General features: G+C 50.9%; 1 protein-coding gene and 1 pseudogene across 1 annotated transcript; one reads left to right on the top strand and one right to left on the bottom strand.

Moving 5' to 3' along the window:
* Positions 1-6,368: 6,368 nt before the first annotated feature.
* Positions 6,369-8,055, top strand: LOC129467525 (immunoglobulin lambda variable 6-57-like; annotated as a pseudogene).
* Positions 8,056-16,129: 8,074 nt separating this feature from the next.
* On the bottom strand, positions 16,130-22,197 carry SUSD2 (sushi domain containing 2). Its single transcript, XM_055252313.2, is given in 15 exon segments — positions 16,130-16,309; positions 16,959-17,061; positions 17,151-17,327; positions 17,458-17,730; positions 17,851-18,099; positions 19,024-19,182; positions 19,279-19,422; positions 19,508-19,776; positions 19,866-19,900; positions 19,902-19,952; positions 20,143-20,344; positions 20,498-20,499; positions 20,813-20,985; positions 21,451-21,618; positions 22,115-22,197. Coding segments are annotated over 14 exon segments (2,034 nt in total). The 5' UTR covers positions 21,599-21,618; positions 22,115-22,197; the 3' UTR covers positions 16,130-16,260.
* Positions 22,198-25,750: the final 3,553 nt, after the last annotated feature.

Genomic DNA, 25,750 nt, shown 5'->3' with positions numbered 1-25,750 from the left:
TTCCAAAATATGTGCCTCTATTAATCAATTATCAAACACTTATCAGGCCAGTCCCCTCTTTTCTCTGCCCTCCAGGAGCTGTGATGTAAGCATAAGGCCACTGAAAAGGTGACCTCACGTAGATATATAGTTCTAATAGTGTATCTTAATATCTTTTCCAGATAATTTTGAATATTTCTCTTAATACTGCACCAAACTTTTACAAATGGAAGGTTCCTAAATGTTGGTTGCAATGTGGTCAGAAGTAATATCGATAAACTTTTTGGATTCTATTAAATTATAATCAATTGATTTTTCCTGCAATTTGAATGCATCTTTTATTCATACATGATTTTATAATATTATGCATTGGTCTTTTGAAAAATACTGTTACATTGAGTTATGCCGTTCTTCCAAATAATGCCATCGTAACTTCTAAGACAGGGTTAAAAAGTCACATTCCTTAATATGAGCATTGCTTTTACCCAGGAAAACATTTAAATATCTGCAAGATGTCAACCTCATAGGTGAGGAAACACATTTTCTAAATTTTGCTTGTGAGCTGAAATTTTGACAATGCCTATAAACATTGTGGATTGTTTTCCATGAAGTGACAGGTTCACTTTGCTTTTAAGAAAATTGATTTCAAATGTAAATTTAAATAACAATGTTTTGTCTCTCAGGCATTTTCTACATTATCATTAAGATTTATTTCTTGTGGCATGAAATTCTCATATTGTATGTATAGTTCAATTTTCTTAGAATCTTCCCAGTGTTGGGCAATCATAGCCATGATCTAATTTTAGAATATTTGCATCACCCTAAAAGAAACCCAATACACATTAGCATCAGTCCCCGTTCCTTTCACCCGCAGATCTTGACAAACACTCATCTACTTTTTTTCTTAATGGATCTGTCTGTTATTGACATTTCACATAAATAAAGTCATCTCATATATATTATTTTGTGATTGGCTTTTTAAAGTTTGCATACTGTTCTCAAAATTTTTTCACATTGTATAAAATATCAGTACTAAATCCTTCTGAGATTTTCAAGCAATATTCCATTATATGGATATGCTACATTTTAATTATTCATTTATAAACCCAATTAAATATTTAAGATGTTTCCACTTTGTTGCTATTAGGCAGTCATGATATACATTTTGATACACACACACGCACGCGTGCACACACACACACACATATATTTCCCTGAGTTATGTACCTAGGAAACCTCAGTCATACTGTAACTCTATGTTTAACATGTTGAGTAAGTACTAACTTTTTTCTAAAGTGGCTGCCCTTTTTAAAATTCCCACCTGCACTGCTTCGAGTATATTTCTACATATCCTTATTAACAATTGATATGATCTGCCTTTTTAAATACATGTATCCCAATGAACCTTTTTGGAATTTTGTTTTTGTTTGTTTGTTTGAAACAGGGTCTGGCTCTGTCACTCAGGCTGGAGTGCAGTGATGTGATCTCGGCTCACTGCCACATCCCCTTCCTGGGCTCAAGCCATCCTCCCACCTCAGCCTCCTAACTAGGACTACAGGTGTGTGCCACCAAGTCTGGATAATTTTTGTGTGTATTTTTTGTAGAGACAAATTTCACCACATTGCCCTGGCTCATCTCAGACTCCTGGGCTCAAGCAATTCTCCCACTTCAGGCTCCCAAAGTGCTGGGATTACAGGCATGAGCGACCACACCCAGCTTCCAGTGAACTTTTAAAGATTTAATGACTATTCATGTTTAAATGTGTGGTAGAATTAAACATAGACACTACCTGGGCCTCAGCTTTTCTTTGAGGTTACTAGTATTATTATTACTAATTCAGTCTTCTAACTTGTCAATTCTGATTCTCCATTTGTTCTCGAGTTAGTTTTGGTAGTTTGTGTCTTATTAGGCATTTGTCCCTTTCATCAAAGTTATCTAATTTTTAACATGAGTTTTCTTCTGCTATTCTTTCATTATTTTATTTCTTTATATAAGGTACTTAGTAATGTCTTCTCTTTTTACTGATTTTAGTATTGGAGTGATTTTTTTCTTCAACTCTCATTTTTTGTATTAGTCTAATTAAAGGTTTGTCAATTTTGTTAATCTTTAAAACACCTTTGGTTTTGATATTTTTCTTATTGTTTTTAGAGTTCTCTTTAATTAATGTCTACTCTAATCTTCATTTCCTTCCTCCTGCTTGCATTCATTATATTTCATTTGCCTTTCTGTTTTTCCAGATTTTTAAAGTAGAAATTGAGGTTACTTATTTGAGATCTGTCTTTTTATTAATATGGGCATTTATAACTATAAATGTATCTCTAAACAGTGCTTTTTGCTGGGCATGGTGGCTCATGTCTGTAATCTCAATCCTAATGCTTTGGGAGGCCCTGGTAGGAGGGTTGCTTGAGGCTAGGAGTTCAAGACCAGCCTAGGCAACACAAGGAGATCCCTATCTCTACAAAAACAAAAACAAAACCCCCACAATGCTTTAGTTGCAGCATATAAGTTCAGCATTTTAATATTTTTATATATCAAGGCACTCCTTTCACCTATGGTTACTTCTATGGCCTGTGTGGTATTTCAGAATATTCTGTTGTGTTAGTCCATTTTATGCTGGAAAAGACAAAAAAGTCTCACCTAGGAACTGCAGAGACAAACACACCCCTGCAGACACATTGGGTTTACTCCACTGAGTTCTCCACTGAGTTACTCCACTGAGTTCTGTATTAAACTTCCGACCTACAGATCTGTAAGAAAATATGTTTCTGCACCCTATAGTTACAGAAGCAATAGGAAATGAATACCACAATTTTTGTCAAACAGGACCTGTATCGTGGTGTGTTGGGTTTTGAAGACCATCCACAGGCTCCATGACAAACCTCAGGACTCACAGAACTCATAAAAGCTGTTCTCCCAGTTGTGGTTTGTTGCTTTATTATAATGTGATCATGCATGTTAAACATCAGCAAAAAGAAAGGCACATGATGAGGAGTCCAGGAGAAATCAGATGCATGCTTCCAAGCATCCTCTCCAGAGTCGTGTGGACAAACACAATTCCCAGCATCTGTGTGTGACACCACGAGTGTAGTGTTTCCACCAAGGAAGTTAAATGAGGCTTTGACGTGCAGGGTTGTCAATGGGGGTCAGACTTGTAGACATGCAGGGCGTGCAGTGTGAACACTTGGACCCAGCAGGCACCAAGCCAGCTGCTCCTCTGACCAGCTCTCAGGGATGGCTCTTTATCCACATCCATCCCACCGCCCCCAGCCCTGCTCACTTTGCTCCCTGTGAGGCGCATGAGAGGGTGGAAAAGCTGTGGCTTTTGCTGAGCCATTCTTGTAATTTTCCCTCAATAAAGGCCATTTCGTGTCAAGACCATGTGACTTTGTGGTGTTTGCATTTGTAGGTGATACCCAGTGAGGAAAATGGCTTCTCTTGAATGTGAGCTTTTGGTAGCATGGACCATCTGAGCCATTCTGGGGGCAGGAGGCACCCCTTTATGTTGGTGGAAGCTTTATTGGTTGAAATTGTCACTGCCAAACTGGTGAGGGGAATATGTTGAATATCTCAGAAGTCCAGACCCTTTGAAGTACTTGAAAACATGAATGAAACAACAGAGCTGATCTCTTAAATCTTCATCTCTATTATGAAAGTTCTTTTGAGCTCTAAATTCAAAAAGAAAGTGGAAAAATACACCCTTTTCAGTCTGCTGTTTTATGGATGGAGCATTCTGGCCCTTTAGGTCCAAAGCCAGTCCTCAGGCAACCCCTGCCAAGGACACATTTATGGAAATATTGAGCTCATTTGCCATCACAGAAGGGACTTTTCTGAGGACTAAATCCAAACTGGAGCATGAACCACCCCACAAAGACGGTCACCACTTTGCCACACTTGTCTGTGTGGCCTCTTGATGTTAGTGTCCTGACCGGGAGGGCAAAACTTCCCCGCACCTCGGTCATTTTTCATGGACTGAGGAAGGCAGGTGGATTTGACACAGGAGTGATTCCTAATAAAAGAATGTCCCAACTTTATTCCTCAGCCTGAGGATATCAATAGGAATAGGACAGACTTTGCAGCCTCTATAAATCTTGTTCCGGAGACAAGAGACCAGAAAACAGACCATATTTTTACCCATGGCTGAAACAGGTCTTCCAAAATGGCATCCCAGAAAATTTACTTCTGGATAGTACAATACGTTTTTTGCTTAGGATGATGATGTAGGTGACATCATTCAAACGGAAATTTGGAAATTATACTTAAAATTGCAAAATCATGTCTTTTGTGACATCAGACATCTCCTTGAATAGGAAAAAATGACTGGGACAAGGAAACTCATAGGGAAGAATTGTTGGGAATTGTGCTCACCTCTGCAGGTGCTTATTCCCTTTGGGGTCTCTATATCAAACTTAGTACCAGCACACCGACACTGTTTGGATCAGGTGGGTGGTGGATTACATTAATCAGGGCAATCAAGTAAGGAAGCGGATTTCACTGCAAGAGTTTTTTTTTTTTTCAAAAATGTGAAATTTGGGGCTTGGATAGACTTAGAAGATTTACAGCTTAAAGGGAAAGAAAGGACTCTGAAAAGCAGATCGTGACTGTAGCTGGTAATAATAATAAAGTAAGAGGTAGTAGAAGTCTTCTCACCATAAACCATAAGAGGAAGGACACAATAATAAAATACAACTCTTTAGGACACCAGAAATTAGGCAGCTCATGACTGTGATCCTGGAGATAGAGCGAGAATGAGGCCAGCCCTGTGATCACCCTGGTGTTCTGCCTGAAGCAATTCCCAGACTACACCTCAAGCCGTAAGAAGAACAGGCTGGTCTCGCTGCACTGATTTCAAATCTTACAACTGAAATCGTTGGTATATCAGCAGCAGAGTAAGAGAGAAGAGGGAGCCAGGCAGAGAAAGGGCCCCACATATGTGCATAGGGTCCCCTTGCCTTCAGATGCATCTTAAGAAATATAAATATAATTAAACCTCATAACGTAAGCAAAAAACTGCTATCAAAGAATTAACTTTCATTGGTGGGTAGTAACCCAATAAATGACTAGAGCTCAGATGAAACAGAGACTTCTGAGTTTTCACCCACCAGAGTGGAAAAAGCCTGATGAACCCAGTGGCTGAACGGGCAGGAAGTCTAAACTAGACAGAGCATGGAGGATCCCTTAGAACAACTGTTAAAAATAATGAAAAGCAATCCTCTGAAGGATCAAGCTGAAAGAACACAACAGTACAAGACAAATCATAGTAGCATTAAAAGAAAAGAAAGACCGTAAATCAGAAATCTGCAACATAATATTAAAATAATCCAGAGTGCATAAAAGTAATTAGATGTTTAAAGAGGCATAAAAATATATTTTTATCTCTGGGGGAATTTATTTGATTTATATTATTATTATATATAATATACATATTAATATTATACATTATATAATATATGAATGATTTATACATGTCTTATTTGTATTTGTGTTATATATTTATAATTATATTTATATCATCAATAAATATTTATAAATAAATATTTATCAAAATATTTATTATACATCAGGGGTATTGCAAATTAAAATACCAAGACAACAATAGGCTCCTATTAGAAAGCCTAAAATTCAATATACTGACAACAGCAGATGCTTTACAGGATGTGGAGCGACAGGAATCCATGCATTGCTGTGAGAAGTGAAAAATGCTACGGCCACTTTTGAAAACAGGTTAGCAGTTTCTGACAAAGTTAAACAAATTCTTAACATGCAATTCAGAAACAACATTCCTAGATATTTACCTGCATGAGATACTTGTATCACGCAAGAACCTGCACAGAAATGTTTATAGCTGCTTGAAACACAATTGCCAAAACATGGAAAGAATTAAATGTGTCCTTAAATGGGTGAATGGGATACACAAGCCCTGATAATGCATACAATGAGATGTCATTCTGCAAGAAAACGGCGTTATAAGGCCACAAGAAGACATGGAAGAAGACTATATGCATATTGCTAAGTGAAAAAAAAAACAATCTGAAAAGGCTGGAATTGTGAGGGGAGCAGTGGGGAGGGGCATGAGTCCTGAGGACCAGCCCCGGCCCACGGTCCACATGTCTCCTGAATCCACCAGATGGCGCTGTGGTCTAAGCACCTGCTCACCTGCTCGAGCTCCCCAGCTCCGCACATGTGAGCCCGTTTTCCCCTGCATCTGGCAGGTGTTTCTGTGCCCTCTCTGGGTCTTCTCCTTCCTACAGTCTTTTTCTCAGCTGAAGATCATACTGAGGTCGAAGGTGGGGCTTGCACCACCTCTAAAATGGGGAAGATTTGCATGGGGATTTCCCACCCTGAGCATTATGCTGAAAGATAAGAAGGGCTGGTGGCTCATTCCTGGCTGTGGCTCAGGAAGCAGAGCCTGGGGTGTCTCCACCATGGCCTGGGCTCCACTCCTCCTCACCCTCCTCGCTCACTGCACAGGTGGCTGCCTGCAGGGAATTCAGGGAGGGCTCCTGGATGTCACCTGGGATGATGACCTCTGCTTTCTCCCTGAGAACCAGCCCTGATCTGTCCTCACTGATCTCTGTGTTGCTCCTCCTTGCAGGGTCTTGGGCTGAGGTTGTGTTCACTCAGCCCCATTCTGTGTCGGGGTCTCCGGGGCAGACGGTCACCATCTCCTGCACCCGCAGCAGTGGCAGCATTGCCAGCAACTATGTGCACTGGTACCAGCAGCGCCCTCACCACTGTGATCTATGAGGATAACCGCAGACCCTCTGGGGTCCCTGATCGGTTCTCTGGCTCCAACGACAGCTCCTCCAACTCTGCCTCCCTCGCCATCTCTGGACTGAAGTCTGAGGACGAGGCTGACTATTACTGTCAGTCTTATGACAGCACCAGTTATCACACAGTGCTCCAGCCTCATGGGGAAGTGAGACAAAATCTCCCCAGAATGTTCCTACCTTGATCTGCCCTCAGCCTGTCCCCACCAGCGAGGGCTGCATTTTCCTATCTCCTGCTTCAACTTTGGAGGTAAAATTTTCTGTTCATAGTTCCTGTATTTTCTTTCCAGAATACAAACATTTTCTCCCAAGTCTTGATGGGTGATCCTCTAATCCCTTTGTGATCACTGCATGGAACACACATAGTTCAAAGCTATGTTTCTAAACATCGGCGCTATTGACACTGTGGGCTGGATCATTCCTTGTGATAAGGGAAGCTCTCTGCATTACAGTTCATTTGGAAACATCTTTTGTATCCACAAGTCAGACGCCAGTAGCAACCTGCTCGCTGTTATGATAAAAATAATATATCACTATTTCTGTATATGTCCAGGGAGGGGTCACACTAGTTTGAGAACAGGAGAATGTGGAAAAGCTGCATCTATCAAGAAGGCTTTGGCAAGGAATCCCATTTGTACCATTCAGCTGCGCATGAGGCTGGAGGCATTAGCTCTCTGCTTCTGCTTTCCCATCTGGTAGGAAAACAGGTGCCTAGAACTCAAATTACAGTTTCCACGGATGGATAATGTTCTATGCAAAATGGGGTCAGAAAACCCATTACCTATTCAAATGGAATCTTCTCTCACTCACTCTGCAGTTTAACTTTTGGCAAACCAGATGTCCCATAAATACTTTAAATTTTTACAGAAAGTTCATGAAAATATATAGACCCCCATCTTTATTCTTCCAGGGAGTACTTTTCAAGCATAGGATAACAAAGATGAATAACAATCTAACACAAGTTCTTGTACCCTTGGAGTTTAGATTTTAGAATATATGAGACAACGAACAAGAGCAGTCACAGAGCTGAGTGGACAATGATGTCCTTCCTTTTCCCATAGGGCTGGATCAAATTTGGTTCCACCTCTACTTTTTTACCCTCGAACCTACAGTGTCCAGTACACCCCCACTAAGTGCATGTGGATGTTTAAATTTAAATTACTTGAATAAGATTAAAAATTATATTTCTCAGTCCCACAGGCCGTGTTTCAATTACGTCATTAACTCATGTGACCCGTGGTTCCCATGCCAGAGAGTGCAGACGCAGAACATTCCCATCATGGCAGAAGATCTTACTGGACGGTGCTGACTTGGACAATTTACTTAGCACAACTTTACCTCTGTTTCCCTTCAAAATGGGAATAAAGTAAAACTCTAACTTATAACGGGCAACACCCCTCTTTGGAAATGCATGTTGTGCCTTCTCACCCTGCTGGCCTCAGGCTCGGTCATGTGACTAGCTTTGGCCAATGAGATGAACAGACAGGACATGGGTCCTTTCTGAGCAGGAGGCCGGAGACTGGCTGGTGCTTTTCCAAGTTCTCCTGTCTCTCTGACATTATGTCATCAGGGGTCTCAGGAGAATTTGGTTTGCCCGCCCACATCCTGGAATGAAGTTGAAGTGAACTAGAGCCACAGCCCATCGCTGCCTGGGACAGCAAGGGGTGCCATCCAGCAGCTCCTCCAAAGGTCTGATGGGTGTGCTCTCAGCGGAAAGCAGCCATCTGGCTCCCAGTGTGCGCCCTACTGCCTGGCGTTCCCTGCAGCTCCTGGGGAGTGCCAGGCCAGGCTCTTCTCATCTTTCATTTTTCAAATAAACACCCTAAAAGGACAGACTTGGGGCACAGGCTTGGGCTGAGACAGTCAGGGGAAGAATAGATTTGTATGAAGGCCACTTCCCTCCCCTAGGGTATGGGCAGGAACAAAAGCAATTAGAGGTGTTCTGTCTGCGTGGAGAATCTCAGAAGGTAGAGCCCAGTAGTGCCCTGCCATGGCTTGGACCCCTGTCCTCCTCACTCTTCTTACTCCCTACAGAGACGCCTGACCCCTCAGATTCTAGGATCATGGCCCAAGGAGGACGTAGGAGCTCTGCTGGGGCAGCGCTCCTTTAACAGGGGCACTAGCTGGGGGGGGTCTGTTCCTGCAGACCCATGATTCAGCGACGGAGGAATAAAGTACACTGACGCACAGTCTGTTCTGCCAGGGTCCAGCTGAGGGTCCCAGCTGCTTCCAGGCTCCAAGCTGAGTTCTGTAAACAGTTGCGACTGGGCCCTGATCTGCTAGTCAGGCTTGCATTTATTCAGTAAGACTAATTAACAAAAGTTGTGAGTAAACACCACTAGAGGGTAAAGATTAAAGGCCAGGTTCTGAAGAGGCCTAAAGCAAACACCATTTGCGGGTAATAAGCTTCTGCCGACGGTAGGAGGCAGTAAAGTACCGGCGGTAGGACAAAGGTTAGTCTTAAACCCATATAAGTAAGCAAGTTAGTTAAGATCAACTTCCCACAGTCCTCTGTACTGGTGCCCTAATCTTTTTGGCTCCTGCAAAGAGACCCTGACTGCCTTCAGCAGAGCAATCTGAAGCTATGGAAACTCTCAGGCCTTTCAAGAGAGCTTTTGACTATTACTGTAACTATCTTTAATATTTTTCCCACCAGCCTGATTGAACCCCAACATTCTGCCCTTCCCCAGGTGCCCAGGCTATGCTGTTGGCTGGAACTCCAGAATCACCCTCCCTGTGGCCTTCTCTTCTTTATTCTGGGTCCTGGGCACAACCTGGGCTGACCCAGGAAGCCTTGGTATTAGGGTCTCTGAGTCAGATGGTCACCATCGCCTGCACTGGGAACAGCAACAACACTGGATACAACGGTGCTGACTGGTTGCAAATTTCCTGGTGCTGCCTCCAAACTCCTCACGTGTGTTAGCACCAATCCACCCTCAGGGATTCTGGCTCCGTTCTCTAGCTCTCATTCAGGCAACAGAGCCTCCTTGACCATGTCTGGGTTCAGCCTGAGGATGAGACTGATTATTACTGTTCAACTTTGGGCAAAAGCATGAACAGCCGCACAGTGCTCCAGACACAGGGAAATCTGAGACACAAACCTGCCCTCTGCCTCCCTGGGTTGTCAATCACTCATTGTAATAGCCTGTGACCAACAGCAGCTGAAGGATCCATTTCTCTGTCAGCTCTTCCCTAAGAATTGAGGGGTCTGATGCTGTTATGTCAGCCATCACTTAATGTCACCTGCAACAATGCCCACTCTCACCCTGCCCTCGCAGGTCCACTAGAACACCAGGAGCTGTGGCACTCCCCTGAATCTCTGGTGAGGAAATTGTCCCACAAGCACACACCCAACTCTGCAAGCCATAGTCTAGGCACATTGCAGACCACAGTGGGATAAAGAGCTTCATGTCTCCAAAAAGTAGGTCTGGCCCTTGCCCATGGCTCCTGAGAAGGCTTCTCTAAGCCCCCAAGAACTCTCCTACCTGTTAGGAGTTTCTGTGTTTGCTTGGAGACCTAGGACTGGTCAGATAGTGACAGCATAATGTGATACAGGCTGGGGGCTTTGGTCCAATCCCAAGGGCTTCCTGAATAAAGAGCCAAAAATAAAAATAAAGATTACAATAAAGGAGATTTGTCAAATTATTTATACTTATTTAATCTTGGTGATAAGTATGTGAAGACTCAATATAATATTCTCTTTATATACATGTTAACATTTTGTTTTTCTAAATGCCTCAAATAGTGAGAGTTTCTAAATTCATTCCTCTTATGGCACTTTTATATTCACTGTTATTACTTTATAATGAATTTTTTAAATTGGCAAATTACATAGTTTATTGGTTAGAAATCATTCAGGATAAATAAAAAATCTTAAGATTAAGCACCAATAAGTCAATACTAGATTATAGTTAGCATATTCGTTACCTATTACTGTGCAACAGTATGACCAACTTAGCGGCTTAAAACAACCCAAATTTATCACTTCACAGTTCCTGTGAGTCAGGAGTCTGGGTGTGGCTTCGTTGAGTTCTCTTGCTCCAGTGTCACAAGGCTGCAGTCAGGATGCCAACTGGAGCTGCAGGCTCACCTAAAGCTTGACTGAGAAAAATCTGCATCCAAGTCCCCGTGGTTATTGGCAGAACTCAGTTCCTTGGGGCCTGCTAGAGCCATGGCCTTAGCTTCTGCCTCCTCCCAGGTCCTTCCCCTCAGGTAAACAGGAGGCTTGCTGATTGCTGCACTTACTCGTCCCCAGGCCTCAGACTCTGAATACATGGAGGAGAGAGAGACATTGCATGGAAACACATTTGCATAAGCATCCCCTTCTTTGGGGGACCAATGGGCCAGGTGTAAGAGAGGCCTGAGGCAACCCAGGTCCACGTGAGTGGGGCCACAGAAGCCTATGTCCACCATGGCCTGGGCTCCTCTTCTCCTTGTGCTCCTCTCTCACTGCAGAGACACTCAGAACCCTAGAGTGTCTGTGTTTCCAGGTTCTCTCTCCCAGACTGTTCCCTCTTCCCACTCAGCTGCCCTCCCTCTCTGCATCTCTGGGAGCACCAGCCAGACTCCTGCACCTTGCATAGAGGCCTCAATATTGGTTATCTGTGCAATACACTATCATCAGCAGAAGCCAGCGAGCCCTCCCAGCTATCTCCTGACCTACTACTCGGACTAAAATATGTATCAGGGCTTCAGGTTCCTCAGCCACTTCTCTGGATCCAAAAATGCGTTGGATAATGCAGAGCTTTTGTTCATCTCTGGGCTGCAGCCTGAGGATGAGGCTATTACTCTGTGATCTGGTACTGTACTGACTCTCAGAATTGCACAGGAAGATGGGGAAATGTAACACAAATACACTCTCTGCAGGTGCTAGCATATGATGTTTATTTTATTAATGTTAACAACATGTATTTCTACTATTACAAAAAGTAAATATCCATGTACAAAACTCTCACCCAGACTGTCATCAAATAAACACAAAGTATTTTAAAAACTTAATTGAATGCAACCATACAATTGCAAGGGTCTGAGAGGAATTTTACCACTAATGTATATACGATGCTGAGGTTCAATCACACCCAGAAGGTAGCCTGCAATGAAGGGTCTGGTTCAGTCTATGCCTGAGCTGAACTGCCATCCTCCCCAATGTCTTTTCCTTGGCTCAGAGACCCCCCTGTTGGCACAGGGAGACTTCTGTCCTCCCTTCAGTGTCCACAGCAGGGACAGCAGCAGGGCTGGCCTTGCCCACAGCAGGCTGACAAATGTAGTGCTGAGAATTAAAGACTTCGTTGTTAAGGAGGAGCGTGGTGGCAAAGAAAACAAGAAACTGAAGCAATGGAGGTGGGGCTGGCATGACGTAATGTTCTCATCCACTAGTTCATAGAGTCAATAGACTCCAGGTACCAGGAGGTTAGTGCTCACTTCTGATGTCTACTTTGTATTTAGATGCGACACGCTCACTAATGTTCACAGGACACTAAAGCCTGCACCCTCACAAATCCCACCTGTTGTCATAGCTTAATGGAGAATGCTATTTAATTAGATTAAGATTTAAATATAGCAGGTAAAACAGAGAAATACAGCATGCTTCTATGGTAAAATTAATTCTGCAGCAAAGTTCATCTCTGTGGGTAGCTTTGGAAACTCAGTGACCACAGTGCTGACTTTTGTTTCAAAGAACAGGTCCTGGATCACACAGAATCCATTCCTCATGTCACTTCTGAACATATACAAGAATAAAGGTGCTATGGAACACGTCATAATTCCAAAATGGCCTGGATTTCTTCTGCACTTGCTGGAATAGCGGTGGAAATATAAATGGTTTAACTTCCAGTCTGTGTTGTTATTTCAATTTCAAAACTGCAATGATATGAAAGTTGTGTGCACGTGTGTCTAAAAATCACATCCTCATTGTTGGTGTAATGGAAGTGAACAGGGGCGAAATCTTTGACTATAAATTTATCAAAGGACGAGGGCCTCTTCACTCATTGACGTTTTAAAGTAGAATTCCTCCACATGAGGAATGTGATCCTCATTATCTTTGTCGTTCTCTTCAGTCTTGATCAGAGGTGAAGGCCAATGTGGACACTCCCCTCCCATTCCTTCAAGCATGAGGAGCACCTGCGGCCACCGCTGCCCCTTAAACAAAGGAGATATGTATTGTTTTAACAAGAAGGTCACTGGGTGGAAATAAGAGAAACACATCTAGATAACAGTCTCTCATTCAGTGAGCCGGGGAGTGAGCTGCATTTGAGAAGAGGCGCTCAGCACTTGATCTACCTCAGGAGGAGAGAATCAAGTCTCAGCCTCTGATGGAAAATGTCCATGCAGGGAGGACCACACCACCTCAGAGCTCCTCAGTGAATGTGGCATTGCAGACCCTCTTCAAGCTGGGGCAGCAAAGGAAGATGAAGGAAGAGAGGCCCAGAATGTCAGAAAGCACAAAGACTTCAGTGATTTTTCACTTCATGAAGATCCAGGGGACTAAGGTGACCTGAAGAAGTAAATTTGTACCTCAGTGGACAAAACCTGGTGTTGCCCCTGGGGACGCCTCCACCGCTCCTGTTCTCTGTCCTCTGCTTCACCACAGTGGCCTTCCACGGTTTCACCTTGACATCCTCATGCCTGTCTCACTGCTGCTTTGTCCTGGTCTTTTCCTAATACTTCCGGAATGGACTAAAGCATGTCCCTTTGCACCATGCAAAGCAGACACCACACTCATCTCTCAGGATCCATGGCTCAGGCTGTACTGATCCTCCATCCATGGCATTGGGGTCTCAGGGGAAACATCTTGTGTGGCAGGAGAGGCAGCAACATGTGTGGCCTAAGAGCAAAATCATCCAGGATGGAGGCCAGAAATGTGAGACATTTTCCCATTTACAATATCCAACCATCAGCTGCCTCCTTCCCTGGCCCCTGTGGAAGGAGCTGTTCAGGTCTTGGCTTCCAGAGCCGTCTGCATTCCCCGCTCCCTGCAACCTCCTCACATTGGATGGTCATCAGATTTCCCACAGAGGCTTCTCTTGGAAATCCAGAAAAACCTCATGAGCAAAGGATTTTTATTCCTATCAGTAGCATGGGGCAGAGCCAGAGTCTTGACTCACAGATTCTGTGGCCTGACAGTGGCCTGGCTCTCAGCTGACTCCACTCACACAATTCCCACTGAGAGACTGCAGGGTGGCCAGCGAGCAGCAGGGGGCACTGCGGGTCTGTCTCAGGATCTGCACGGGAGCAACTGCAGCTGTGCCACCCCCCAATCTCCCCAGGGCTAGGGCAGCAAAGCCTATGTTTGCTGCTGGGGACTCAGCAGCTGTGTCCTCCGTAGCTGGGCAGAGTCTTCTGCTCACAGGTCTGTGGAAGGTCCCAGCAGCTGCTTCCTCCTTGGTCCCTCCCATGGGGTAAACTCACCTCTCAGATCCTCTGTCTAAAGAACCAAGCTCAGACCTCAGCTGATCCTCAGGGTGGGTCAGAGATCGCCAGTGGATCAAACAAATTTATATGAACAGCCCCTCCCCAACAGGCATGTGGAGAAGATAACAAAGGCCTCTGCAGCCCAGCACAGCACTCAGATTTCAGGAGGGCCGTGTCCACCTGGGCCTGGATCCCTCCTCCTCATGTTCCTCTCTCACTGCACAGGTAGGAACAGTCTTTCGATGTCCAGGGTCAGGTCCTGAGCCTGTGTCATCCTCCTCTGGCTCATACCCCCAAACAGCTTAACCCTGGTCACTGTCCCAGCACCTGTGACTATCTGTCTGCAGGTTCCCTTTCCCAGCCTGTGCTGACTCAGCTGCCCTCCCTCTCTGCATCCCTGGGAGCATCCGCCAGACTCACCTGCACCCTGAGCAGTGGCTTCAGTGCTTCAGTGTTGATGACTTCTCAATACTCTGGTCCCAGCAAAAGCCAGGGATCCCTCCCCAGTTTCTCCCGAGAATGCTACTCAGACTCAAACAAGCACCAGGGCTCTGGAGTCCCCAGCTGCTGCTTTGGATCTAAAGATGCCTCGGCCAGTGCAGGGATTCTGCACGTCTCTGGGCTGCGGCCTGAGGATGAGGATAGGAAGTGAGCAAAAACCTCCCTTCTGTTCTCTGGGTTTGTACAGTCATCTTGGCTGGTGACTTTTACCAAGTCTAGCTCAGGGGTGCCTTCTGTTGTCAGTTCTTCAAACAAACCTGATTTTCCTCAAACAACTAGATCTGACATATATTCAGTTTAACTTTTAGCTGTATCCATTGTTCATATTGCCTCACCCTAATAATGTTTTTTTCAAGGAGAAATTCTTTGTTTAAAATAAAAATATCTCATTGGAGACTTTGGTGGAGGTTGAAAGATGTTGATTTGGGTCAAACCAAGCTTAGTTTGAAAAGTGCAAAAAAAATCGAAGTAAAACTTAAGTCCTGAAAGAATCCTGTTCTGGGTCCACATGGCCTGCTTGTGTCTGAGGAAGGGGAGGTGAAGGATGCTGGTTGAAAGAGGAACCAGAGCAGGTGAGCCAAGGAGCACAGCTGCGTTTGGGAAGAGGCACAGACCGGTGCAGGACACACTGCTCTGGGGCTGATGGGCAGAGTGTGGGTGCAGCAGGCCTGGGGCTGGGTGTTGCTGGGCTAAAACTGTGCTGTCACCTATAACATGGACCTGGGGTGACATGGATCTGATAGGGCTCTCACCCAAGCAAGGTCTCTGTCATCCCCACTTGGGTGATGTGTCTCTTATTGTCATCTCAGAGGTAACAGATGGCTCAGTCTTTATCTTATTTCTATCAAGGCTGTTAACTGATTGGGTAAAGGACATGACTCACATTATAAATGATGAACTTGGCCAGGTGCGGTGGCTCACACCTGTAATCCCAGCAATTTGGGAGGCTGAGGTGGGTGGGTCACTTGAGCTCAGGAATTTGAGAGCAGCTTGGGCAACATGGCAAAACCCAGTCTCTACAAAAAATAAAATAAAGTAATTAGCCACATGTGGTGCTGTACACCTGTAGTCCCAGCTACTCAGGAGGCGGAGGTGGGTGGATTGTTTGCGCCTAGGAGGCTGAGGCTGCAGTGAGCCATGATTGCACCACCACGCTCCAGCCTAAGTAACAGAGCAAGACCCTGTCTTAAAACAAAAACAAAACAAAAAACAAAAAAACAAGCAAAAAACAGATGAACGCTAATCAAAGTCTACTGCCTTAAATGTGAATCCCATCTTAAAAAATAACTTCACAGACACATCTAGAATTCTGTTTGAGCACATGACTGGGTTCTGGGGCCTACCTAATTTGACACACAAAGTTAATTATCATATGGAAAGATTTGAGGCAGCTCTGCCTTCTCTTTGGGTCCTCAGGAGGAGGGTCATGGGTGTCCCCATCCTGCCTGGGTCCCCTCTTCCTCACTGTCCTTGCACATGACCCAAGCACAGGCCCCTGAGGCCCCTGCAGGCCTCCCTCCCAGCTCTGCCACCCCAAGGTGGACCCTGCCCCGTGCTCACGGATCTCGGCATCTCTCTGTGCTAGTCCAGCCTCCTGCAGGGCTCAGCCCCCGGGACAGAAACCACCATCTCCTGCCCTGGAAGACACAGCACTGTACACAACAGTGTGATTTTGTCACTTCAGCACCGGGGGTGTCTCATTAGAAACCCAGATCCGTTAAAACCACCACACGCCTCAGACCCAGGTTCTCTCTTTTGTTCCATATCACCCTTCCTCAGCAGCTCCTGGCTCCCACTTGGGAAGAAGCTGAACAGCACTGTCCAGCACAGCACGCAGGCCGCCCTCCTCCGGCGCCCAGGCCTGGGGAAAGAAGTTCCGCCTCCTTGAGCACCTACAGCCACTCCCTCCCCAGGCAGTGCTGACTGTAGAGGCTTGCGTTTTTCCCAGAGTTTCCTCATTTGACCAAGTGAGTTGGAAGCTGGGCTCCATACCGTCTTCCCCTACACACAGAGTGCAGGGGCAGCCAGGGCTTTGTCCTCAGTTATATTTAGAATTGGGGGTTCCTACAATCAGTGACTCTCCTTTTTGCAGTTTCTCCCTCATTTACCAACCTCTTGGCCAGCCACAAACTTTTACCTCAAGTGAGTTAAGCTCCAGACAGAATGAGCAGGGCCCCAGCCCTCTCCTATCTCTGTCATTAATACTTTTAGGTTCCTGTTTCCAGGCTGGGCAGTTAGAAGTAGGCTTGGCGGTCCCACCGGCTGCCCCGGCGTCTTGGGAGAGGGGCTGGGGGGTCTCACATGTTGCCCTTCCTGCGGCGCAGCAGCACATAGACGAGCGCAACCACCGCCACCACCGGGAGGCCCCCAAAGATGATGCCCAACAGCACCGCATAGCTGCGTCCTGGTGAGGGAGCGAGTGTCAGGGAGGGGGCCCTCTGTGGTGGTGAGTGGGGACACGTGCAGGCAGGTGTATGAGCAGAGTGTCCTCACCTGGTTGGCACTTCGGGATGGGTGAGGACCAGGTGCCCTCAGCCTGGCAGGTGCTGGTCTCTGCCCCGGCCAGGCTGTAGCCGTTGTCACAGTGGAAGTAGATGGTGGAACCCGCCAGGTACCTGTTGCCCTCCTTTTGTCCGTTGGGAGGTGGGGCCAGCCAGCCACAGGACACCACTGGGAAGGGGGCAGAGTGCAGACGACAGGCCTGAGCTGCCATGCATGCACACATGTGGCCACCCCGGGGGGTCCTGTCCCAGGACAAGGTGCCCACCTCCCCCGCCCGCCCCTACCTGCCCGCCCTCACCTGGCTGCAGGATCCGCATGTGATGCTGGTGGAGCTGGTGGGCCACCCGAGTGGCATTGCCCGTGCTCAGGCTCCCAGTGGCTGCCACATCGAAGTTGCAGAAATGATCGTCCCCACGTAGTTTGGCTGCCTCTTGTGCCAGGCTGGGGTTGATTGTGGTCTCACCAGGGAAGAGGGGCTCGAAGGTGGGGTCGTGCTTGGGTTGGTGCAGGAAGTTGTGGACCAGGAACCAGGAGTCGTAGGTGAACAGGGAGGACGCGTTGTGCACGGCCCCTGGAAGATACATGACCGGGGCCTCGCTGGGCATGGCTCCCCTTGGTCCCCAAGCCCTGCCCGTGCCGTGTTTCCAGTCCCCCCCACCCCATCTGCCCCATATACTCCACAGTCACTCACAGTCGGCCCCAAACTGGAACAGCTCCCCGGGACTGGTGCCCGGGGGCAGGACGCGCCCGCTGCGCAGGGTGAAGTCGTCGGTGGGGTCGTTGTTCAGTGTCCCGAGGAGGCCGTGGGTGTGGGTGAGGAACTTCTCAGGCAGCAGGACGGACACACTCAGGAACGGGCCCTGCACGCTGACCTCCAGGCCGGCCCCTGATGCCAGCATGATGGAGACCCTGTCCCCGGCAGCCACCGACAGGAACATTCCTGGGCACAAGGGGGACGGGTCAGGGTCACCCGCTGTGGGCATCGTGTCACCTCCCGCAGCCCCAGGACAGGGTGTTCAGCATCCAGGGGCTGTGGGTGAGGGCACCTGCAGGGGAAGGGAGGGTGTTCCCAGGGCCAATTCTGCTGACCATGACCCTCTGCCACCCCTGCCATGCTTGCGGTGGAACCCCCCAGTGGCACCTGGATGCAGCCCCTGCGGTGAACCCCCCATGTTGAGATGCACGTGTGGGTCCCTCTGGCCTTGGCTGCAGCAGCCACACCTGCCTGGGCACATCCCGAGGGTCCTTGCACCCTCAGTGCTGACAGGCCCCTCCCAGGTCCCCACCCATCCCAACCAGGAATCATTTCATTCACTCAGTTCCCTGAGGCAAGGGGTTCGGATGCAGGAGCTACCGCTTGCCAGGGGCATCCTTAACCGTGCAGGGCTGGTGACCTTGCAGTGGCTTTTGAGGACTGAGGGAGTGACAGGAGCACAGGAGTGGCTCTGTGCAGGCCAGCAGTGAACGTTACCAGGGTGAGTTCCCTCCAGACGGCTCCCGGGATCCTCCATAGGGAGGACATGTCCCACCGTCCCGGCCTCTCAGCTTTTGACCAGGTGGGTATGATGTGGGCACCTCGGTGGGTGTGAAGGCCTGAGGTCGGACCTCTGGCTGGGCCCCAGCAATTTCTGGCCTAGGACAGCAGTTTGCAGGGGACGGATTCACCCGCCCAGCTGTGCTGTGCCATGCCGGAGCCCTCTGAGCCCAGAGTGGCCTCTGTCTTTGCATCTGAGTCCCGGACGCCACCCAGGCCTCTAGCCAGGGCTGGGAGAGGCATGAAGGCCCAGGGCTTCCCTTCAGTCTCCCCGCAGGAATGGGGAGGAGGTGAGGGCAGCCCGCAGCCTCTCGTGGCTGGACTGCTCACCCTTCGGGTCCATCCAGCTCTGCTCGGTGAAGCTCAGCACCTCCTGGTTCAGCAGCACCTCCAGACCTCTGGTCCTGTTGGCCAGCCTGACCTCCACCACGTCTGAGTTGCCCTCCTGGATGGCCACTGTGGTCAGCCCAGTGCCGTGGGTCTCCGTGCCTGTGGTGGTGGGAGCAGAACGAGCGCCACTTGCTCCAGCCTCCCACCCTGGATCTACCCCATGACACCCAGAGCAGCCTGTAGCCCTGGCCTCACCGTTGGACATCGTCCCGGGCTGGGCCCGCACCTGCACCCTCAGGTCGGTCAGCGCTGCCTCCAGCAGCACGTACTCTCCGCGCCCATTGAATGTGAAGTTGGTGCCATCGAAGGTCACAAAATGTAGGTCTCCAAAGGCGGAGGCTGGGGTGAGAGTGGAGGGTCACGTGGGGTGCACCCCAGCCCAGCCCGATTTTTCCCAGAGTCTGGGGCACAGGATGGCACCCACCCAGTCGCGGGGGCCGGTAGTTGCAGCAGTCATTGGAGGGCTGCCATTGCATGTAGCGGGGGCAGCCGGGTGCCCAGAGGCAGCAGTAATAGAAGCTGAGAACATCGTAGAGCCAGTGGGACATGCTGGGCACTCGGGGTGGCGTGCGGAACAGGGGTGCGCCCCAGTCATGGCCAATGTTGGGAGTGCTGCTGCTGCTGGAGTCAGCCGTCAAGAGCTGTATCCCGTCTGCTGTGTAGCAGCACTGCTGACCCCAGCTGTAAAGGGGGCTGCTGGAGCCAGTGAGTCAGGGCCAGGCCACTGTTGGGAGCCCACCCCCACCACCAATACCCACCCCGGCCCCGGCCTGGGGGCTCACCTGGCCTGCACAGAGCGCACACAGTGCATGGCCCCCAGGGTGGTAGGGGCACACGCTGCCCTGCTCCATGTCACAGCCGCAGTCCGTCTGCAGAGCAGCAGGTGGCCATCACCCAGTGGCCTTGGGTTCTGCCATTACCTTCCTGAGGCCAACCCTGCAGGGGCCCTGAGACCCCAGCCCCACCCTCCAGGACACCTCTGTCTGCCTCCCCTGGTGCTGTCCTCAGTGGGGAGGCTACCCCCTCATCCCCTCTCCTGGGCCCTGATGGGAGGCTCAGGAAGAAGTGGCCGGAGTCAGCCTGGGCCTGGGTCAGGGTGCAGGGGCAATCCGGCAGCTCCTCCAGGAAGCTGGGCAGCTGCTCCTCCAGCTCTTCCCAGGCCTGGCACTGAGTATGTGCCTAGGCCACAAGGTCCTCTAGGAAGTCATCGCTCAGGTGCCAAGCCAGCGCATGGTCATTTGTCCAGCGTGCCTGCACGTCCCTGTGGAGGCAATGATGCTGGAGCTAGGCCAGGCCACACCACCCCATGGTCGCCCCACTCTTCCCACCCCTGGCCTAGGCTGCCCAGGCAAGCACAATGGGCTGCAGGCGGCCGGGTCCTCCACCCATCACCTGCACCTCCACGCCTTCTTACTTCTGCCCTGCGTATTTATTTATTTTTTTTTTTTGAGACAGAGTCTTGCTCTGTCAGCCAGGCTGGAGTGCAGAGGCACGATCTCAGCTCACTGCAACCTCTGCCTCTGGGGCTCAAGCAATTCTCCTGCCTCAGCCTCCCGAGTAGCTGGGATTACAGGTGTGTGCCACCAGGTCCAGCTAATTTTTGTATTTTTAGTAGAGACAGGGTTTCACCATGTTGGCCAGGCTGGTCTTGAACTCCTGACCTCAGGTAATCCACCCGCTTCAGCCTCCCAAACTGCTGGGATTACAGGCGTGAGCCACCGTAACCAGCCTGCCCTGCGTAATTTTTGCTGTCGATGATCCGAAGTGCACCCACTCGCCATCTCTGGTAGCTGGGAGGAGCAGGTTTTGGGGTGAAGGTGAAAGAGCCGGAGTTGGGGATGTGTGTGGCCAGGGGGTACAGGTGCGACCACTTTGCAGTCCACTCCTGTGAGTAGGGCATTCCTGAGGGAGAGGAGGCCTGGTTAGCCCTGGGGCTCCTTCGAGGCCTGGCCCCAGGCCTTGACACCTACAGCAGCCTGACAGATGTGTGGACGGACCACCAGGCGGTCCCCTTAGGAGGGTCTGTTCTAGCAGGGACCCTGGCTTGGGTGACCACCACCTCCTGCCACACTCCAGGATCCCTGTCCCTGCTGGAAGCCAGGCCCAGGGCCATGCCAGCTGTGCAGGGGTTCCTCATGAGCCTCCTCCCCGGGAGCCAGGCCCCATGCAGCTGCCCTCTCCCACCTGCCTGACCCCCCTGGGCTGCACTTCCCTCCATCTGAATCCCCAATCTCCATCTGGAATTCCCTTCCCTCCTCAGCCCCACCTGGAAGCTCCCCTCCTCCTCCCACACAGCCGGGACTCCCTTTCTCCCATATCTGGGGGCCCAAAGCTCTGGATGCCACCCTAGCCCTCAGCTGGCCTCACCTGTCTCCTCGTAGCCCCACAGCTCAATGGTGACGGTCTGCGTGAGCAGCGCCTCGACGTGCCAGGTCAGGCTGAGGTTGCCTGAGGTGTCGGCGGTGCCGTGGTATTGCCAAAGCATCTCATTCACCAACTCGCTCTTCTCTATCATCGACACTTTGTTGGGGTGCACTGGGCAGGGGAGGTGAGGGGTGAGTGAGGGCCTGGGCCCAGGGGGTGCAGGGAGGAGGCCCTGAGGCTTCAAGGGCTGTGGGAGCCTCCAGGGCCAATGCATGGCAGCAGCTGGGTGATGGTCTCTCCGGCCCTCACAGCAGAAAAGGACGCCGAGGCCGGAGAGGCAGGGGCCTGCCCTCCCTCCACTGCCCACGCCTCTAGCCTCCACCTGGCTTCTCCCCTGCCCTGTCGTGGTGGAGCTCAGTGGATAGGCACTGGCCCACCTCTCTAGGGACCCCTGCAGCTCCCACTCACTCTGGGCTGGGACCGCTGTCTGGATGCCAGGGAGTGGAAAGGAGCTGAAGGAACTCTCCCAGGCGGGCAGGCCTCCCAAGGGACTGGTTCAGCCAGAGCAGCAGGGCACAGACGGGCCAAGTCTCGGTGTGCATAGATAACGCTGGGGAAAGTCCCCGTGGGGACAGGCTGTGGGCAGGGAGGAGGGCTGAGGGCTCACCGGCCAGCCAGGTGCCCGTGTGAGGGAAGGAGTGGCCGTCGTCCAGTGAGATGGTGAAGGGGATGCGGCCGCTCTCATAGAGCAGGGGCGACACGAAGTGCACTTGCCCCGAGGAGTCCACATGGCTGAGGGTCTGGATGCTCTCCTGTGGCATGCAAACCTGTGGGCGTGGTGGTGGTAGGAGGGGCTGGGCCATTGCCGGCTGAGCCTCTCGACAGTCTGGGCCCCCAACCTCCCTGGGGAACCCATCCAGCCAGCTGTCCCTGTGCCCTCCTGCCTGTACTGGGTCCAAGGGGCTCCGCTCAGCCAGTCAGTGGGTCTGAGCCCTCAGCATGCACAGGGATGGGGGCGTGGGGCCCCGGTGCCCGGCCTCCTGGGCCTCCCAACCTGCAGATCACACTGGAGTCTGTGGGGCTGGACATCTTGAAGTGCCGCACCACAAAGTCCTTGCCGCCCATCATGGAGCCTGAGTAGGGCAATGTCTCCAGGCAGAAGTCCCGGAAATCCAAGCAGCAGGTACCAAGGCCAGAGCACATCGGGTGGCAGGAACACGGCCCGCCCAGGGTGCCACAGCGCATGGAGCAGCTCTCTTGGGCATCTGGAGGAGAGGATGCTGAGGGCCTGGACCAGTGGGTGCTGGACTCGCTGCCCCATGGGCAGGGCCTGTCTCTGTTTCTCCTGCAGCCCATTAGACAGCAGCATCCCCAGGAGAACGCTGGCCAGGAACTGCACAGGCCACCACATGGACACAGTAGAAAGCCACAGGGCCTGTGGGGATGGGATGAATCTCAGCACAGACCATCTGGCTGTTGCCCTGACTGACGGGCTAGAATGCAGCGAGAAGAGGCAAAAGGCTGCATCCGCTCAGCCCTGAAGGGTCAGGAGAAGTCCCCTGGGCACGACTGCCCTTCAGCCACCAAGTCCTCTATCCCACAGGCCGGGGTCCTCAGAGGGCCACGGTAGCTGGAGCCCTCGACCTCTCTTGGCTCCCCAGGGTGTCTGTGGACAGTGCACCTTCTGGGGGCCCTGAAGCCTGCAGAAGAACCCCTCTTGCTTGCCTGGACTGGGGTGGGGGATATGGCTGCCAAGACTCTCATTTGAGGCCTGGTAGGGAATGGTGCAGGGTCTGAACCTGACCCTTCTCACTCTCTCAGGGGCTGCAATTGAGACTCCAAAGAGAGCTCCGCCCTCAGGGCAGAAGGCAAGAGCTGCTCCCCTCCTTTCTGGGGAGAGGAGGGACATTTCGAGCAGGGGTCCCAGCAGTGGGGAAAGGGAAGTGGGGGTGCACACCGCGAGGGGCTGTGGGCGCCGGGCCCAAAGCATCTCCTATGGGCCATGAGACCTGCGACAAGGCCATATTTCCAGGGGCTGGCATGGAGGAAGAGTTGCAGGGAGGGACTGGGGAGGGTGCATGCCCAGCTGGGGGCCCGGAAGGGAGACAGGTCCCATCCCCAGGCTCCAGAGATGCCACCACCCTGGGGAGCCTTGGCTGTCCCAGCCACACCTAATCTTGCCACTCAGAGTTTGCATAATTGAATCAGTATTCCCCTCCCCTTCTTGAGCAGATGAGGAAACTGAAGCTCAGATGCGGACAGGCATGGCCGAGCCAGGCCCTTGGTGGCTTCTGGGAGCCCCTGCAGCCAGGGCAAGTGGTAAGGGCTGCGGCCTGGGACTGGTCACTTGGGCCCTGCCACCTGGGCTGGACGTCCAGACAGGCAGGTGGTCCTCTCCCAGCTGCAGCTTCTCAAGGTGTCCAAAAGGGACTCTTGCCACACTTGCAGGGAGTCAGAGCTGGCCCCAGGGCATGAGTTTAGGCCATCTGGTCTGTGATCTGCCCCAGCGCTTGCAGCCAGGCCAGCCCATTGTTCCCCGGCCTGTTCTCTCTCTTGCCTGGGTGGTGCCTGCTGGGAACCACAGGGTGTTGGCAGCCACCTGTGGCTCCAGAGAGGTGGCCCCTACTGAAGGTGTTAGAGGCCTGCGCTGGGGGACTTGGCTCCTGTCCCCACACAGAGCTGTTCCAGGGAAGCCACACCTGCATTTGATGGCTTCCCACCTCCCAAAGACATTTGGTGAGAGGCCCTCAAGACCTTCAGCTTCTCAGGACTGTTTCCAGAGGGGAGAAAGTCCCTTAACCCACACCGGCGCTCAGGGCACCTCTGCAGGTGAGTGTCCTGTGAGTGGACACTCAGGTGCTGGGTCAGGGAGAGCCTGTCTCCTGGCCCCAGGCTGGGGAGGGCACTCATCCCAGGCCCAGGGCTGAGGTTGCTCCCTACAGCACTGGGTGCAGGGGAGGGCCCGAGGTGTCCGTCCTCCTGTAGGTGAGGCTCCGGGGAAGGGTGCTGGGGGGTCGGCTGAGACGGTTCCCGGGAACTGGAGGAGGGAGAGCTGCTGCTTCCTGTTTCTGGCCTGGGCACCCTTGCTGCGCGTGTCTGGAGACAATGGAAGTGCGGTAGGGGCTAGGTGTGCAGTCTGGGAAACTCCACACCCCAGGCCCTGCAGGGAGGGGGCGTCAGCTGAGTAACTGCGGCCGGCTCATCTCAGCCCTCTGAAGGTGGGTTCAGCCAGACCCATCTGGGGCTGCCAAGCGTCTGGTTCCAAAAGGGCGGTGCCCAGCCCTTTATGCCTTTCTTCCTGGGTGTGGGCGTGTCCAGCCTATGAGGGGCACAGGGCAGTAAGGAGGGTCCCCATCTCCATGCTGGACAGAGAGCCTGCTCCATGGGAGGTCCCGGGGCCAGGAGGGCCCCTGCGGTGCTGGGAGGGGAAGAGAGTCGTGAAGGGTGGGTTTGGGTCCCTGGAACCTGTGCATCCCCAAGACAGATGGGCCTGGAGCCTTCGGGGGCAGGGCCAGCTCTAGGGGCTTGTTTAATGCTCTGTGAGGGCTGCCTTAAAATCCTTAATCATGGCCGGGCGCGGTGGCTCACGCTTGTAATCCCAGCACTTTGGGAGGCCGAGGCGGGCGGATCACAAGGTCAGGAGATCGAGACCACGGTGAAACCCCGTCTCTACTAAAAATACAAAAAATTAGCCAGGCGTGGTGGCGGGCGCCTGTAGTCCCAGCTACTCGGAGAGGCTGAGGCAGGAGAATGGCGTGAACCTGGGAGGCGGAGCTTGCAGTGAGCCGAGATTGCGCCACCGAACTCCAGCCTGGGCGACAGAGCGAGACTCCGTCTCAAAAAAAAAAAAAAAAAAAAAAAAAAAAAAAAAAAAAAAAAAAAAAATCCTTAATCATTTTTGGTCAGGCACGGTGGCTCAGGCTGTAATCCCAGCACTTCGGGAGGCCAAGGTGGGCGGATCACTTGAGGTCAGGAGTTCGAGACCAGCCTGGCCAACACGGTGAAACTCCGTCTCTACTAAAAATACAAAAATTAGCCGGGCGTGTTGGCACGTGCCTGTGATCTCAGCTAATCAGGAAGCTGAGGCAGGAGAATCGCTTGAACCTGGAAGGCGGAGGTTGCACTGAGCCGAAATCGTGCCATTGCACTCCAGCCTGGGAGACAGAGTGACTGCATATCAAAAAAAAAATAAAATTCCTTAATCATTTTTCAAACCAAAGGGCTCCATATTTGCGTCTTGCACTGAGCCCCACAGCTATTCTGTGACTGGCCCCATTAGGGCGACTGTGATGGGAGTTAAGTA

Source organism: Symphalangus syndactylus, chromosome 18 (assembly GCF_028878055.3).
Source record: "Symphalangus syndactylus isolate Jambi chromosome 18, NHGRI_mSymSyn1-v2.1_pri, whole genome shotgun sequence".
Classification (NCBI taxonomy): Eukaryota; Metazoa; Chordata; class Mammalia; order Primates; family Hylobatidae; genus Symphalangus; species Symphalangus syndactylus.
The sequence above is the reverse complement of the archived record's forward strand: the minus strand, read 5'-3'. Positions and strand labels throughout refer to the sequence as shown.